The sequence below is a fragment of the Amphiura filiformis genome, chromosome 3, assembly GCF_039555335.1.
Source record: "Amphiura filiformis chromosome 3, Afil_fr2py, whole genome shotgun sequence".
Lineage (NCBI taxonomy): Eukaryota > Metazoa > Echinodermata > Ophiuroidea > Amphilepidida > Amphiuridae > Amphiura > Amphiura filiformis.
Genome location: NC_092630.1, coordinates 7691372 through 7708703, shown reverse-complemented (window position 1 = coordinate 7708703; position 17332 = coordinate 7691372). Strand labels below are relative to the sequence as shown.

Below are 17332 nucleotides of genomic sequence, written 5' to 3'. Positions count from 1 at the left end.
CGCTCAATAGGGATGTCAAAGTATATTGCCCCGCAGGGCTACAAAGAACCACAAACCGCGAAATATGGATACCCAACCAGTTTAAAAGACAATTTAGCCACCGATAGAGGCCAGGGCCTGAACAAGTAGAGAAATTAAAACCACAAACCGCGAAAGAACGCCAAATACCGCCGCTCACTAGGGATATCCAACTAGATTGGCCCACAGGGCTACACAGAACCACAACCTGTGAAATTTGGATATCCAACAAATTAAAACCACAAACTGTGAAAGACAACCAACAACCGCCGCTCAATAGAGACATCCAGCTAGATTGGCCCGCAGGGCTTCAAAAACCACGCACCGCGAAGTATAGTTATCCAACAAGTTTAAACTATAAATTAACCCCCGATTGAGGGTAGGGCATGAAGAATGAGCGAAATTAAAACTACAAACCGCGAAAGACCGCCAACAACCGCCGCTTAATAGGTAAATCTAACTAGATTGCCCCGCAGGGCTACAAAGAACTATCAACCGCGAAATTTGGATATCCAACTAGATTGCCCCGCAATCTACAAAGAACCACACACCGAAAAGTATAGTTATCCAACGAGCTTAAACTATAAATTAACCCCCGATAGAGGGTAGGGCATGAAGAATGAGGGAAATTAAAACTACAAACCGCGAAAAACCGCCGCTTAATAGGAAATCCAACTAGATTGCCCGCAGGCTACAAAGAACTATCAACCGCGAAATTTGGATATCCAACTAGATTGCCCGCAGGGCTACAAAAACCACAATCATTAAAACATAATTATCTTGCTAAGTCGTGGCACTTAGACGCTTCCGTAGTATAAGCCTTGCTACATAGTTTTAATTTGAAGTAAATCGGACTCTGTGTCTCGCTGGCATCGTCAACATTGGGTATGTGTTGTCCATATTTACATTTTCTTAGTTGCCTTGAATAATTAAAGTATATTAAAATGTATATGTATCCTATTAACATTACAGTCACGCGGTAGCTGTGACCAGCAAGTTTTAAAATAAACGGCTGATAAAGTTTTATCAAATTATGTACTGTCATAAATCAAGGATAACATAATTTCAAACATCTATTTTTCGTTTTATTCGTTTTATGGAGTACTTCGTAGCCCGATGACTTTCCAAGCTTAGAGCTGCTTGGCTTCATTCATAAAAAGAAAGAAAATCCACCAAAAAACGTTGACAACGTAAAGAAAGCAGCAAGTTTAAAAAGCCCCACCTCGGCTCACTTTTTGAAACTTGGTCCCATTTTGAATATCAACAGCAAATCGGTGTTTTTAACGTTTAAACAATAGTATCATTGTCATTAACATGCCTACTTGTTATTCGTTTAATTCAATCATTGGTCATGAACTTAATAATTATCATAAAACAAAACATATATATAAGGATATTGGCCAAGAACAACATAATAACCTTTCTGATCGTTCCAGAATGCTAACAACTTAATATCGCATCGGCACATTAAAGATACATAACACTTCTGGAAATGTTTTAAGTTGATAATTATGACAAAGATTAAATCAGTATCTTTTACAAATGGGACCAAGTTTCAAAAAGTGAGCCGAGGTGGGGGCTTTTAAACTTGCTGCTTTCTTTACGTTGTCAACGTTTTTTGGTGGATAATGTCTTTACATGAATTCAGATCATACAAAGTGTTTGAAACTTAACTTACTACATTTATAGTGCTCATTTTCCAACGGCTTCAAAGTGCATAAAACAACATAATGACATACAGTAAACAAAGCCAAGAATATTATGGAAAAAAAATGTTTTGAGCATAGTTTTGCATGATTCAAAAGTAACAGCATTCTTTATAACAGGTTACACGGTTGTTTGATTGCATGTAAACTGTAGTCATTTCTAAGAAAATATGAACAATGATGGCGATATTTATCTTCAATCTTGTTTGCATCTTTAGAAGGGGTAGACACTTGTATAGTGGCATTAGAACATCAGAAAAAGAGACTAACAAATGGCAAGGAAATGGCAAGAAAAAACCCACTTTCTATCATGAAATGGAAGGAAAAACTATTATTTGGCTAATTTAAAATGGATATAATAGCGCCCTCAATTTGCACACAAAATAATGTGCAGTTTATAGAAAAAAATTACAACAAAAACGCAGCAAAAGAAGAATAATTTCAAATCTGTTTAAAATAACGATAAAATATAAGTCTATATTAATGTGATTATCCAGGTCTAGTATTGAACATTATATAATGTTTTGTTAGAAAAGTTAATAAATGATCACGTAAAACAACCCGCGTGGTTAATTGTTCCACAAACGCGAAGCTGCCACTTATAAAAGGCTCTGTCCCCAGCACGCTTCTTGGAAAGAGCTACCAAGGAGGAAATGAAGAAGAAGAAAAAAAAGAAGAAAAAGAAGAAGAAGAAGAGAATTTATACAAATTCGGTAATCACAAAGGAGGAAGTAAGTATTACATATATTTAGAATCAACAAACCTACCTTGTGCTGAATTGTCGTTAATAGATTGGTTCACATAAACAGCAATTATGTAACTCTGATATAATACTCTTCAAATCTTAACGTATTTATGAGCTCAATGTCGCATAATTTGTCCTTAGATACATGTAAAATGGCTACATTTTTGGAGTAACAAGATGCATTTGTACTCGCTCGCCATACAATTTGAGGCAATCGCAAAGTGTTGCCACTATTTCCCAGTGCAAGGCGCGGCAATTGCAATGTATACTGGTACATGCCGCAGTATAAACTATAAAATAGTTAGGTGTCTATACGACGTTTTCTGTCGAAGAATATTAACCTTCCTTTCCCATTAACGAAAATAATTTTGGCGGGCGGCATTGACATTGTACCCGAACCATCAAAACTATTAACTTGAAATATAAGTACAGAAAACATGTATTTACTTCTTGTAAATAGCTTTAAGTTTAATATTCTCAGTGAGCCGCAGAATATCTCTTGGATACTTTTTTGTGCATTCTGAAATCAGCTTAATTGAGCGCTTTAAGCGAAATTTGGGCAAAACTGGGCGGGATTCGAAACAAGTTCAACATTCCGTTCTTTTGGTTCAATGGTTAAGTATAAAAAGGTAGCAAGCAAAATTGAATGGAAGTTCCTGGTCATGAACAATAAAGAACTGAATGGTATAAATATAGATGTGGGAATTTTTTTGTATGAGATCATGGTTATAACTTAATTATATGGTATTGTTATTATTATTATTATTATTATTTATTATTATTATTATTTGTGTTATTATTATTATTTGTATTAGTGTTATTATTATTATTTGTATTAGTGTTATTATTATTATTTGTATTAGTATTATTATTATTATTATTATTATTATTATTATTATTATTATTATTATTATTATTATTATTTATTTTTATTATTTGTGTTATTATTATTATTTGCATTATTATTATTGTTGTTGTTGTTATCATTGTTGTTGTTATACTTATAACTTATGGACTGTAATTCTTGTTATTTCTATTAGTCAAAAATATGGTATTATTTGATTACAAATTTGTCATTTTAGATAGCTGGTCATTCAACAAATAATCTGTTTATATTGAAATTTATTTATAATAATGAAGAACTATTTAGAGCAATTTAAAATTGAGTTAATTTTCTTGACTGATAAATAGTTAAAAATGACAGATTAATATATGACAGATTAATTAATGTTACAATGTAATATTTTGACAAATATATATTAATTTGTCATTACAAGACGTGGAAGTTTATCAAGTAAATTTTATAGTGCTGATAAATAAATGGAGTGCAAAGCACACATTGCTCGATTTAAAATGTACATGCATCCGTGAAATAGAAAGCATATCTTGCTAGATTGGTAACAGAGGATGATTTAAGTACTTTAGTACTTCCCACCACACCACTGTGTTGACTTGCGGTTAGCACAGCTGTGTGAGTGAACATGACACCACATTGCATTGACGGCCATGGTTAAATTTGAATTTGGACTGATATATTTACAATAAAAACGCATTCACAATGCTAGTCGATTTCACATTTTATGTTACCTACAGAAGGTGTGAATTATCCTTCATGCATACATCACTTTAGATCTGAAATCGACCAAGTAATAATGACACACGCACAATTCTCAAACAACATCTTTTGCACAGAATTCAATGGGATTGAAAAGTAAAGTTGCAGTTGAAACTCTGATGATAACACGTTTGCAGTGCATGATGGGGCTTCCTTAAATCATCCTCTGGATTGGTAATAACAGTGCATCCAGGAAGTGGAGAGGCGAGTACTATATCACCAGTCATCATCATCATCGGCTGCCCATCGTGGTCGAGGCACAGTTGTCGAAGTTGATGGATATTTTTTCTCCGTCCTTTAAGGTACTTCCTCTTTCGCTTCTGCTTGTCTGTTTTCTCAGCATCGTGGATCTTCTTCCTCCAACTAACCCGGTCATAGCTTTCGTCTATGTTTCAACATCCAAGTCAGCTGTCTTCAGATGACGCTTCACCAGTAGGCCTACGTCCTACGTCAAAATACATGGTATCTCGTGGACAAATAACGAAATTGGGTATCGCAGCAAAAGGACTTATAAAAATTAAACGGTAGTCGCGATTCACTTCATATTTTCACAGAAAGTGACTTTTGAGTGTGGCATTTATAACATTTTTCAATAATTGGAAAGTTTGACTTGGTTCTTGCATAAATATCGATTCTTTGCTCTATTGCACTTTTTTTTTTACTCACCCTGTAGTTACAGAATTCGCCGTATCAGGAACTTTTAACTGAACATTTATACAAAGTGTTGATTTCTTACGTTCTAAATACCCGGAAATAGGGATTGTTATAACAGGTGATTTTAATCGTATGAATATCTCGCCTATTACAAGAGGTAATGAGTAATGACCTGTTTCAACTAATTGACTTTCCTACGAGGGGGAAAGCATCGCTTGACTTTATCATCACAAACAGTAAATTACAAAAGTATTATAATAAACCTCAACCTATTTCACCTCTAGGTTTTAGTGACCACAGCTGTGTTTTGTGGAAACCAATTGTAAATGTAAGAACTAAGAACAGGGCTAAATATTATGTTGGTCGTCCAATTACAGATTCTGGAATAGAAGTCCTTGGTAGTTGGTTACAAAATCAGGACTGGCATGATGTTTTGAATTGTATTGGTACACGGAACAAGGTTGATTTATTTTACTCCATGCTTGAATCTGTCACTAATGTGTGTTTCCCAATCAAAATGAAAAAGGTTCATTGTAATGATAAGCCCTGAATTACTACTCATATCTTATTATATACAAATCTAGCGATGTGTGCTTTCCACTTCATGGGGGCACTCTTATTACAAACCTAGCAATGTGTGCTTTCCACTTCCTGGGTGCACTCTTATTACAAATCTAGCAATGTGTGCTTTCCACTTCCTGGGGGCACTCTTATTACAAATCTAGCAATATGTGCTTTCCACTTCCTGGGGGCACTCTTATTACAAATCTAGCAATGTGTGCTTTCCACTTCCTGGGTGCACTCTTATTACAAATCTAGCAATGTGTGCTTTAGCAATAGCAATGTGTGCTTTCCACTTCCTGGGTGCACTCTTATTACAAATCTAGCAATGTGTGCTTTCCACTTCCTGGGGCACTCTTATTACAAATCTAGCAATATGTGCTTTCCACTTCCTGGGGGCACTCTTATTACAAATCTAGCAATGTGTGCTTTCCACTTCATGGGGGCACTCTTATTACAAATCTAGCAATATGTGCTTTCCACTTCCTGGGGGCACTCTTATTACAAATCTAGCAATGTGTGCTTTCCACTTCCTGGGTGCACTCTTATTACAAATCTAGCAATGTGTGCTTTCCACTTCCTGGGGGCACTCTTATTACAAACCTAGCAATGTGTGCTTTCCACTTCCTGGGTGCACTCTTATTACAAATCTAGCAATGTGTGCTTTCCACTTCCTGGGGCACTCTTATTACAAACCTATACCAATGTGTGCTTTCCACTTCCTGGGTGCACTCTTATTACAAATCTAGCAATGTGTGCTTTCCACTTCCTGGGTGCACTCTTATTACAAACCTATACCAATGTGTGCTTTCCACTTCCTGGGCGCACTCTTATTACAAATCTAGCAATGTGTGCTTTCCACTTCCTGGGGGCACTCTTATTACAAACCTAGCAATGTGTGCTTTCCACTTCCTGGGGGCACTCTTATTACAAATCTAGCAATGTGTGCTTTCCACTTCCTGGGGGCACTCTTATTACAAACCTAGCAATGTGTGCTTTCCACTTCCTGGGGCACTCTTATTACAAACCTAGCAATGTGTGCTTTCCACTTCATGGGGGCACTCTTATTACAAATCTAGCGATGTGTGCTTTCCACTTCATGGGGGCACTCTTATTACAAATCTAGCAATGTGTGCTTTCCACTTCCTGGGGGCACTCTTATTACAAACCTAGCAATGTGTGCTTTCCACTTCCTGGGGGCACTCTTATTACAAACATAGCAATGTGTGCTTTCCACTTCCTGGGGGCACTCTTATTACAAACCTAGCAATATGTGCTTTCCACTTCCTGGGGGCACTCTTATTACAAACCTAGCAATGTGTGCTTTCCACTTTCTGGGGGCACTCTTATTACAAACCTAGCAATGTGTGCTTTCCACTTCCTGGGGGCACTCTTATTACAAACCTAGCAATGTGTGCTTTCCACTTCCTGGGGCACGCTTATTACAAACCTAGCAATGTGTGCTTTCCACTTCCTGGGGGCACTCTTATTACAAACCTAGCAATGTGTGCTTTCCACTTCCTGGGGCACTCTTATTACAAACCTATACCAATGTGTGCTTTCCACTTCCTGGGGGCACTCTTATTACAAATCTAGCAATATGTGCTTTCCACTTCCTGGGGGCACTCTTATTACAAACCTAGCAATATGTGGGGGCACTCTTATTACAAACCTAGCAATGTGTGCTTTCCACTTCCTGGGGGCACTCTTATTACAAACCTAGCAATGTGTGCTTTCCACTTCCTGGGGGCACTCTAATTACAAACCTAGCAATGTGTGCTTTCCACTTCCTGGGGGCACTCTTATTACAAACCTAGCAATGTGTGCTTTCCACTTCCTGGGGGCACTCTTATTACAAACCTAGCAATGTGTGCTTTCCACTTCCTGGGGCACTCTTATTACAAACCTAGCAATGTGTGCTTTCCACTTCCTGGGGGCACTCTTATTACAAACCTATACCAATGTGTGCTTTCCACTTCCTGGGGGCACTCTTATTACAAATCTAGCAATATGTGCTTTCCACTTCCTGGGGGCACTCTTATTACAAACCTAGCAATATGTGCTTTCCACTTACAAATCTGGGGGCACTCTTATTACAAATCTAGCAATATGTGCTTTCCACTTCCTGGGCGCACTCTTATTACAAATCTAGCAATATGTGCTTTCCACTTCCTGGGGGCACTCTTATTACAAATCTAGCAATATGTGCTTTCCACTTCCTGGGGCACTCTATTACAAATCTAGCCATGTGCTTTCCACTTCCTGGGGGCACTCTTATTACAAATCTAGCAATATGTGCTTTCCACTTCCTGGGGGCACTCTTATTACAAATCTAGCAATATGTGCTTTCCACTTCCTGGGGGCACTCTTATTACAAATCTAGCAATATGTGCTTTCCACTTCCTGGGGCACTCTTATTACAAATCTAGCGATGTGTGCTTTCCACTTCCTGGGGCACTCTTATTACAAATCTAGCAATATGTGCTTTCCACTTCCTGGGGCACTCTTATTACAAATCTAGCGATGTGTGCTTTCCACTTCCTGGGGGCACTCTTATTACAAATCTAGCAATATGTGCTTTCCACTTCCTGGGGCACTCTTATTACAAACCTAGCAATGTGTGCTTTCCACTTCCTGGGGCACTCTTATTACAAACCTAGCAATGTGTGCTTTCCACTTCATGGGGCACTCTTATTACAAATCTAGCGATGTGTGCTTTCCACTTCATGGGGCACTCTTATTACAAATCTAGCAATGTGTGCTTTCCACTTCCTGGGGGCACTCTTATTACAAACCTAGCAATGTGTGCTTTCCACTTCCTGGGGGCACTCTTATTACAAACCTAGCAATGTGTGCTTTCCACTTCCTGGGGGCACTCTTATTACAAACCTAGCAATATGTGCTTTCCACTTCCTGGGGGGGCACTCTTATTACAAACCTAGCAATGTGTGCTTTCCACTTCCTGGGGCACTCTTATTACAAACCTAGCAATGTGTGCTTTCCACTTCCTGGGGGCACTCTTATTACAAACCTAGCAATGTGTGCTTTCCACTTCCTGGGGGCACTCTTATTACAAACCTAGCAATGTGTGCTTTCCACTTCCTGGGGGCACTCTTATTACAAACCTAGCAATGTGTGCTTTCCACTTCCTGGGGGCACTCTTATTACAAACCTATACCAATGTGTGCTTTCCACTTCCTGGGGGCACTCTTATTACAAATCTAGCAATATGTGCTTTCCACTTCCTGGGGGCACTCTTATTACAAACCTAGCAATATGTGCTTTCCACTTCCTGGGGGCACTCTTATTACAAACCTAGCAATGTGTGCTTTCCACTTCCTGGGGCACTCTTATTACAAACCTAGCAATGTGTGCTTTCCACTTCCTGGGGGCACTCTTATTACAAACCTAGCAATGTGTGCTTTCCCCTTCCTGGGGGCACTCTTATTACAAACCTAGCAATGTGTGCTTTCCACTTCCTGGGGGCACTCTTATTACAAATCTAGCAATATGTGCTTTCCACTTCCCCTTCCAATATGTGCTTTCCACTTCCTGGGGCACTCTTATTACAAATCTAGCGATGTGTGCTTTCCACTTCCTGGGGGCACTCTTATTACAAATCTAGCAATATGTGCTTTCCACTTCCTGGGGGCACTCTTATTACAAATCTAGCAATATGTGCTTTCCACTTCCTGGGGGCACTCTTATTACAAATCTAGCGATGTGTGCTTTCCACTTCCTGGGGGCACTCTTATTACAAATCTAGCAATATGTGCTTTCCACTTCCTGGGGGCACTCTTATTACAAACCTAGCAATGTGTGCTTTCCACTTCCTGGGGGCACTCTTATTACAAACCTAGCAATGTGTGCTTTCCACTTCATGGGGGCACTCTTATTACAAATCTAGCGATGTGTGCTTTCCACTTCATGGGGGCACTCTTATTACAAATCTAGCAATGTGTGCTTTCCACTTCCTGGGGGCACTCTTATTACAAACCTAGCAATGTGTGCTTTCCACTTCCTGGGGCACTCTTATTACAAACCTAGCAATGTGTGCTTTCCACTTCCTGGGGGCACTCTTATTACAAACCTAGCAATATGTGCTTTCCACTTCCTGGGGGCACTCTTATTACAAACCTAGCAATGTGTGCTTTCCACTTCCTGGGGGCACTCTTATTACAAACCTAGCAATGTGTGCTCTCCACTTCCTGGGGGCACTCTTATTACAAACCTAGCAATGTGTGCTTTCCACTTCCTGGGGGCACTCTTATTACAAACCTAGCAATGTGTGCTGTCCACTTCCTGGGGGCACTCTTATTACAAACCTAGCAATGTGTGCTTTCCACTTCCTGGGGGCACTCTTATTACAAACCTATACCAATGTGTGCTTTCCACTTCCTGGGGCACTCTTATTACAAATCTAGCAATATGTGCTTTCCACTTCCTGGGGGCACTCTTATTACAAACCTAGCAATATGTGCTTTCCACTTCCTGGGGGCACTCTTATTACAAACCTAGCAATGTGTGCTTTCCACTTCCTGGGGGCACTCTTATTACAAACCTAGCAATGTGTGCTTTCCACTTCCTGGGGGCACTCTTATTACAAACCTAGCAATGTGTGCTTTCCCCTTCCTGGGGGCACTCTTATTACAAACCTAGCAATGTGTGCTTTCCACTTCCTGGGGCACTCTTATTACAAACCTAGCAATGTGTGCTTTCCACTTCCTGGGGGCACTCTTATTACAAACCTAGCAATGTGTGCTTTCCACTTCCTGGGGGCACTCTTATTACAAACCTATACCAATGTGTGCTTTCCACTTCCTGGGGGCACTCTTATTACAAATCTAGCAATATGTGCTTTCCACTTCCTGTGTGCACTTTTATTACAAATCTAGCAATATGTGCTTTCCACTTCCTGGGGGCACTCTTATTACAAATCTAGCAATATGTGCTTTCCACTTCCTGGGGGCACTCTTATTACAAATCTAGCAATGTGTGCTTTCCACTTCCTGGGGGCACTCTTATTACAAATCTAGCAATATGTGCTTTCCACTTCCTGGGTGCACTCTTATTACATACCTAGCAATATGTGCTTTCCACTTCCTGGGGGCACTCTTATTACAAATCTAGCAATATGTGCTTTCCACTTCCTGGGGGCACTCTTATTACAAATCTAGCAATATGTGCTTTCCACTTCCTGGGGGCACTCTTATTACAAATCTAGCCATATGTGCTTTCCACTTCCTGGGGGCACTCTTATTACAAATCTAGCAATATGTGCTTTCCACTTCCTGGGGGCACTCTTATTACAAATCTAGCAATGTGTGCTTTCCACTTCCTGGGGGCACTCTTATTACAAATCTAGCGATGTGTGCTTTCCACTTCCTGGGTGCACTCTTATTACAAACCTAGCAATGTGTGCTTTCCACTTCCTGTGTGCACTTTTATTACAAATCTAGCAATGTGTGCTTTCCACTTCCTGGGTGCACTCTTATTACAAATCTAGCAATGTGTGCTTTCCACTTCCTGTGTGCACTTTTATTACAAATCTAGCAATGTGTGCTTTCCACTTCCTGGGTGCACTCTTATTACAAACCTATACCAATGTGTGCTTTCCACTTCCTGTGTGCACTCTTATTACAAATCTAGCAATATGTGCTTTCCACTTCCTGGGTGCACTCTTATTACAAACCTAGCAATATGTGCTTTCCACTTCCTTTCTTGATCATCAATTTTCGGAAGGGAATTAATTCAAAACAATCAACACCAATGTATTTTGTGGTGTTAATAACTGGACTGTGACCAAAATTAAGGTGTAATTTTTGTGAAATCGTGAAATCTCACAATGGCCATTTAATGTCATGTCATTTATTTCATTTATTGATTACAAGTGGTAGCCATACCAACCACAAAGCTAATTTGAACTCTGTATTCTTACTCTTAAACATAACTATTTAATCCAAATCTCATATAGGACGGCAATAACTTGCAAGTTTGCCAAAGATGTAAATTATCATAACTCATTTGCGAGTAGATTTGCGAGTTATTTATTGGATTGGAGTAACTTTGTGAATATAATGGAGTATCTTTAGGTCTTGCATACCTAGGTAAAACTGGTGGAATTGAGGGAATACCAAATGAATGGAGTCGCTGTTGATGGCAGGACGGGGCAATCGAGTGTTACCCTGATCGGAAACGACTGTAACGAGGTCTTTATCATGGGTCTTCTACTCCACCTTTTCCAGATGATGAAGAGACCGGATTCGATTTATTTTTAAAAAAAACAGATTTTAAACACAGGACCTCTCGCATCAAATGTAGAGACCTTAACCAGTGTGTCAGAGTTATTAATTGGCTTCTATCAAGGATGCAATTCTATAAGCTTTATTTACGAGTAGATGTGCGACTTATTTGTTGGCTTGTACCAAAGATGCAAATATACTGGAGTCGTTTGCAAGTAGATTTTCAGGTGTGTCGTATTCAGCTATTTCTCCTTCATTTAGAACAACAATAGTATCAGACTTCAGTATGGTAGAAACACGATGCTGAAATGAAGACATAAAAAAATAGCGAAATATAATTATGTAGCACTGGATATTCAGCATTTTGCTAGCATAAAGTATAGGTGTAGGTGGGGGTGTGTGTGGGTGGGGTGTATATAATTATATATAAACGGTGATAGTATTCAAGTATAGTCCCCTATATATATTATTTGTTTTAATACACTTCAGTTTTTTTACGATTTTTTATTTCTTATGTTTTCTTACAGCAATGGTGATGACAGTCTTATCAAAAAATATGGACTTGACGGCATCTTGGAGTATTGATTCCTGTCAAAATGAAAGAAAATAAAACCATATTGATAATGCATTATAAACAAGATATTTATAGTAACTAAATCAAATACTAAAACAATTGAACATGAAATTAAGTTTATTTTTAAACATTATTTTCAAGCAATCCAAATGTTCACGAACAAATGTTTAATTATTATAACGGTATTATTATTAAATTAGAAGACTTTTTTGGACTTCAACACTACCGTACTTAAAGTTTGATCGCTTACCGTGTATTATTATTATTTTTATTTTTATTATTTAATGGTTTAATTTGTTTATTTATCGCATCACATACCGTATCATAGTCAATAGAAGCCGTGGCTTCGTCCATGATCAGAATTCTAGAATTACGTAGGAATGCACGCACTAAACAGAACAGCTGACGTTGTCCTACACTGAAATTCTCTCCTCCCTCTGATACTTCATAGTCTGAAAATGAAATTATTTAATTCTTAGAAGGATTTCCTTACCGTTTAAAGCTTGTCGTTTAATATGGAAGAATAATAACCAAATTAAAAAAAATTCACTTACAAAACGACTTTTAAAAGCTTTTTTTGAATGTGAAAAGGGCTTTTAAACAAGCCTTTTTTGTTGTAAATGTTTGCACGAGAAAAACAACCGTTGGAATAATAATGTTGGTATGGTTGAAAACGTTGAAAGTAAGTGTCACAGGAATATCAAAAATACATAATTATACATAACAAAATTCATTAATATCCAAAGATGTAATGATCAAACCAATGTAAAAATATTGGGGAGACATGCATGTCGGGAAGATTCATACCAAGGCCAGCATCCAATTGTGATACCACGTTTCCAAGCTGCGCCGATTCCAACGCATCCCATAATTCTTTGTCCGATTTAGAGCCTTCTGGATCAATATTATCCCTGTATGCGTTAGAAATAAATAAGTAAAAAATTGACATGGGTTGGTAACTTTTAAAAGTAGAAAAGAACGGTAATAATCAGCTAGACTTATTAATTACAAAAACATTGAGCCCAAACTTTTTCCAAAGCAGAAGATTGTGATGCAAGCCTTCTGAATTAACTGAATGGTGAGCACTCACTAATATGGAAATTCTGTAGTCCGAAATTTTGCTAGCCTAGCCCGAAGGTTTTCTATTCCGAATTTGCAATTTTACCATTACCTATTCAAGTTGGGTTTTTTTTTAAAGTTCGCTAGTCCAAAAAGGAATTTAAATAAACCGATCCGAAGGTTCTTTAGTCCGGAAAACCAACTATAGACCTTAAGGTCCGTATGCACAAACGAGTTAGACTGGGTCTAAAGTTAGACCTGGTCTAAGTGGAATTTAATACCAGGAGAAAGGACATTTTCCTTTACATTTTCTTAAGTTCTTTTGTATTATTTTTGAACTTTGCATTTAAATCTTTAAAATTTGCTAGCTACTTTAGGAAGGAAATAAGAGTAAAGGTCCATTCCTGGTGGAACTAAATTCTGCTTAGACCAGGTCTAACTTTAGACCCGGTCTAACTCTTTTGTGCATACGGACCTAAATGGCCAAGGTTTTAAAGGATGACTCGAAATTGTCGAAAGCGCCGAAATTGTCTAGTGCAATGACGTCATGGTTACTTGTGCTCAATTGTTGTCAGCCTTCATTGTATTACTAGGACGTCATTGCATTGGACAATTTCGTCGCCCGGGAATTTTGAATATGCGTGTTGAGAGACGGCTGTATATTATTACGTTTTTATGGTCAATAAGTTTGTTTCAAATAAATCGTGCTGGATAATTAATTTATATAATCATAGTAATTTAATATCATACAAGGCATAATGTTGTGACTGCCGGAGACCTTTAATACAATACATGTCTCTCGTTGCCCTATGGTATTTTAGATTGGCATACAGTTACTTTCATGCCACCCAACAGGCGAGAACTCCGTCCAAATATGATGTGTCAAGACACCTGTTTAAAATATGTCATTTTCTGAAGAAAAAAAAGTTTATAGAAATTAGCCACTAAGTTCAGATTTGGTTGCTGATCTGGTTTATACTTATATTTGAGGATGCGGTAGCTTGGCGTAAACCTATTTTAATATCCAGGCTTAAAAGCCTGGATATTAACCCTAGCTATAGGCCTACTCACATGAGTTGTTGCAGAGTTCGGGTAAATTATTTCAAACAAACAAACAAACAAACAAACCTAATAGTTCCTGTAAACAGAATGGGTTCCTGTGGAATAATGGAGAGTCGTCGTCGCAGGGTCCGTAGAGGTAGACTAGCAATGTCTTCACCATCAATAACGATACGACCTGAAGAAATTTAAGTTAAATTCAAGTAAGCGATAAAACTTATTCTCGGAACTTATTCTTGTACATTTGCACTGAAAAAATAAAAAGTAGGTCGCAATTTGATGCCGTAAAATATGTTTACATATTGTGCACACAAACTCTATAACATTATAGAAATGATACATCATCCTAAATTGCAGTAGGCTAATGCTCATTTTTACAATTAAACACTTGATGTACATCATGCAGGAATAGGCCATGATTTTGTGTGGTCTTTTCAGTCAGTTGTTGTTGTTTGATATCTATATCTAGCACTGAGCAATACTTCGACTTAAAATGTAGTTCTTGTATGTACAACATACCTTTGTAAGTGTCTATCACCCGAAATAGCGTCAAAGTTAATGATGATTTACCACTTCCGGTTCGACCACAGATTCCGACCTGAAATTGCATACAAATAGGTGAGCTTTACACCCTAGCCGTAACCGTAACACAGTTAAGACCCCGGGATAAGACTCTAACATTAGTCCTGACCCAGGGGCGTAGCAAGAGCCTCGGTGGCTCAGTGCGGGACCCTTTTAACATCTCCTAAATCCTTTTATTTTCGCTTTTGCTCGCCCCTGAAACCTCGGGCCCATGGACTTCGTCACCCTGTCCACCCGCTTGCTACGCCCCTTTTTGATCCTAACCCTAGCCCTAATTTATATTTCATAACCCGATTCTCGACATAGCGAATGTTCGACAAATGTTCGACCAATGTCATCCGAGTGTATTTATAGGTCTATTATAGGCATCGATTCAAAACAATGGGCAGTGGCTTAAAAATAAGTTCATATTTTATGCTACATTGGTTCAATGATTACTCAGAGAAGATCATCATTTTCTCTGGATTTCCACAGGGTAAACAATCGATTTAAAAATGCCTATAGTCCAAATGTCTTTTAAGCCACAATGGTCAAGCAGGGTATGCCCGATATGTCGAAGTCAAGGTTCGCTATGGCCAATATGTATTATATTCGACATAGCGAACCTTATGTATATTCGACATAGCAAACCGTCCACACAGAGAACCTAATTTCATATTCGACATAGCGAAGCTTCGACCGCATAGCGGGCACTGTTTTCTTGGAAATAGGCCCATATTCTTGAATAAATTCTCATCAAAAACTTTAAATTCTTGTAAACTTGATAATTATGTGCAAATGCCGGCCCTTGCTGTAGCAAAAAGGGTAACATGGCTACTCTATCATGCCTATTAATTAAAAAACATTTTACCTTTTCGCCTGGTTTTATATAGAGATTAACCGCTCTCAAAACGCAAGGTAAATCGGTCGCGTATCGGACATGAATATCTTCCATCTTTATTTCACCTCGATGAGGCCAGCTACTAGCTGGCTCTTTACCTACAATGAAAGTGAAAGATTATTAAGAGGAGATCAGAAGCGTAAGTCTTCCATCAACGTTGGATTCACCACAGGCCACAGTGGGTTCGGGCCCAGGGGCTGCGATTGGGGGTGAGGGATCAGGAGGAACAAAATAATTTTATTTTATTTTGATATATAAAAAAAGGGAAAAGGAAATTGAATTAAGTTGTAATTTGCATTTTCCTTTGGCCCGGTTTTAGGACACAATTGTCCTATATTTTTAGCAATTAAATTGCACATTTTCGCGCCGCTTCGCGCGCATTTGTGCCGGTAGAGTCATTTGATGATACTTATCATGCTTAAGGATCTTGAAGCAAGAATTCTTGAACAAAAACTAGGTTACAGTGCTGGGGTGGGGTGTAACACTTTGAACATAAGAGCCAGGAGAACAATCATGTTGCCGTAATGGCCAGGAGGCGTAATTTCTTTCTGCAACCATAATGGGCCGCAATGCGATAACACATAGTACATGTAATTATAGGCCTATGAGGCTAGATATAACACGAGTTTATTACCATTATTATTTCCTCTTACTTAATAAAATAAAAAGAAATCGATAGAATTAAAATTCTACAACGGTTTACCTGGTGTTCGAACCCACAATCTATGTACCCATAGTCTAATGCCTACACGACTGTGCTATGATTCGTTGTGCCAGAAAGGTGTTTGTTTATGATACTTATTGATTACGGAATAAAGTGCATACACACAATATATTATTACTAGTATATTAGTACTAATAAATACGAATATAATCCTAACCCTAACCCTAATCCCTAACCCTTACCCTAACACTAACCCTAAACCCTAACCCTAACCCTAACAATAACCCTAACCCTAACCCTAACCATAACCCCTAACCCTTACCCTAACCCTAACCATAAGACCCTAACCATAAGACCCTAACCCTAAGACCCTAACCCTGACAATAATGAACCTTGCCTCGGACTATGCGGTTAGTGATATCTTGCGGCCCATAATGGTTGCAGAAAGAAATTAAGCGGCCAGGAGCTAGTAAAAGGTAAATCCGGCCTTGCTTTCATCATGATTCTCATTATGAAATAACAAAACTGGTTTTGGTTTTCTCACCTCCCTTTGGTTCATTAGGTAACTCAGTATAATATTGAATTCTTTCTACCGCATTCATCAGAATCTCAGTGTCAGCAGAGAATCGAATCGTACACCACAACATATATGGAAGCTGTAAGATTGAAAATTGTGATTTTTTTTAAGGAAGTGATAACGTAATGTTTTAAGGTGGTACTACACCCCTTGATAAATTTGTGACTATTGTTGCATTTTTCTCAAAAAATAATAACACACTGGTAACAATGTATATTATAGGTGCAAGGAATCCAGTTACTACACTGGAATTTCAGTGACTCCAGACAAGTGGTACGTTAGTTATGATAGGAAAAGAGATACCGCTAGAATGTACCTCGTTTCTTAGCTTATATAATGAACCATTTGTCTTGAATCACTGACATTTCAGTGAAGTAATTGGAAACTTGGCCCTGT

General features: G+C 38.4%; 1 protein-coding gene across 1 annotated transcript in view; it reads right to left on the bottom strand.

The window, feature by feature from the left end:
- Nucleotides 1-11579: 11579 nt before the first annotated feature.
- Nucleotides 11580-17332, bottom strand: part of LOC140147949 (ATP-binding cassette sub-family C member 9-like) — a 43032-nt gene continuing 37279 nt past the window's right edge. Inside the window, exons 26-33 of the mRNA XM_072169741.1 lie at nucleotides 16904-17015; nucleotides 15666-15793; nucleotides 14753-14831; nucleotides 14303-14411; nucleotides 12923-13026; nucleotides 12434-12567; nucleotides 12067-12129; nucleotides 11580-11844 (exon numbers count right to left, since the gene is read on the bottom strand). Coding sequence (XP_072025842.1) covers nucleotides 11707-11844; nucleotides 12067-12129; nucleotides 12434-12567; nucleotides 12923-13026; nucleotides 14303-14411; nucleotides 14753-14831; nucleotides 15666-15793; nucleotides 16904-17015 — 867 coding nt within the window. The 3' untranslated portion in view covers nucleotides 11580-11706. The remainder of the gene's footprint in view (nucleotides 11845-12066; nucleotides 12130-12433; nucleotides 12568-12922; nucleotides 13027-14302; nucleotides 14412-14752; nucleotides 14832-15665; nucleotides 15794-16903; nucleotides 17016-17332) is intronic.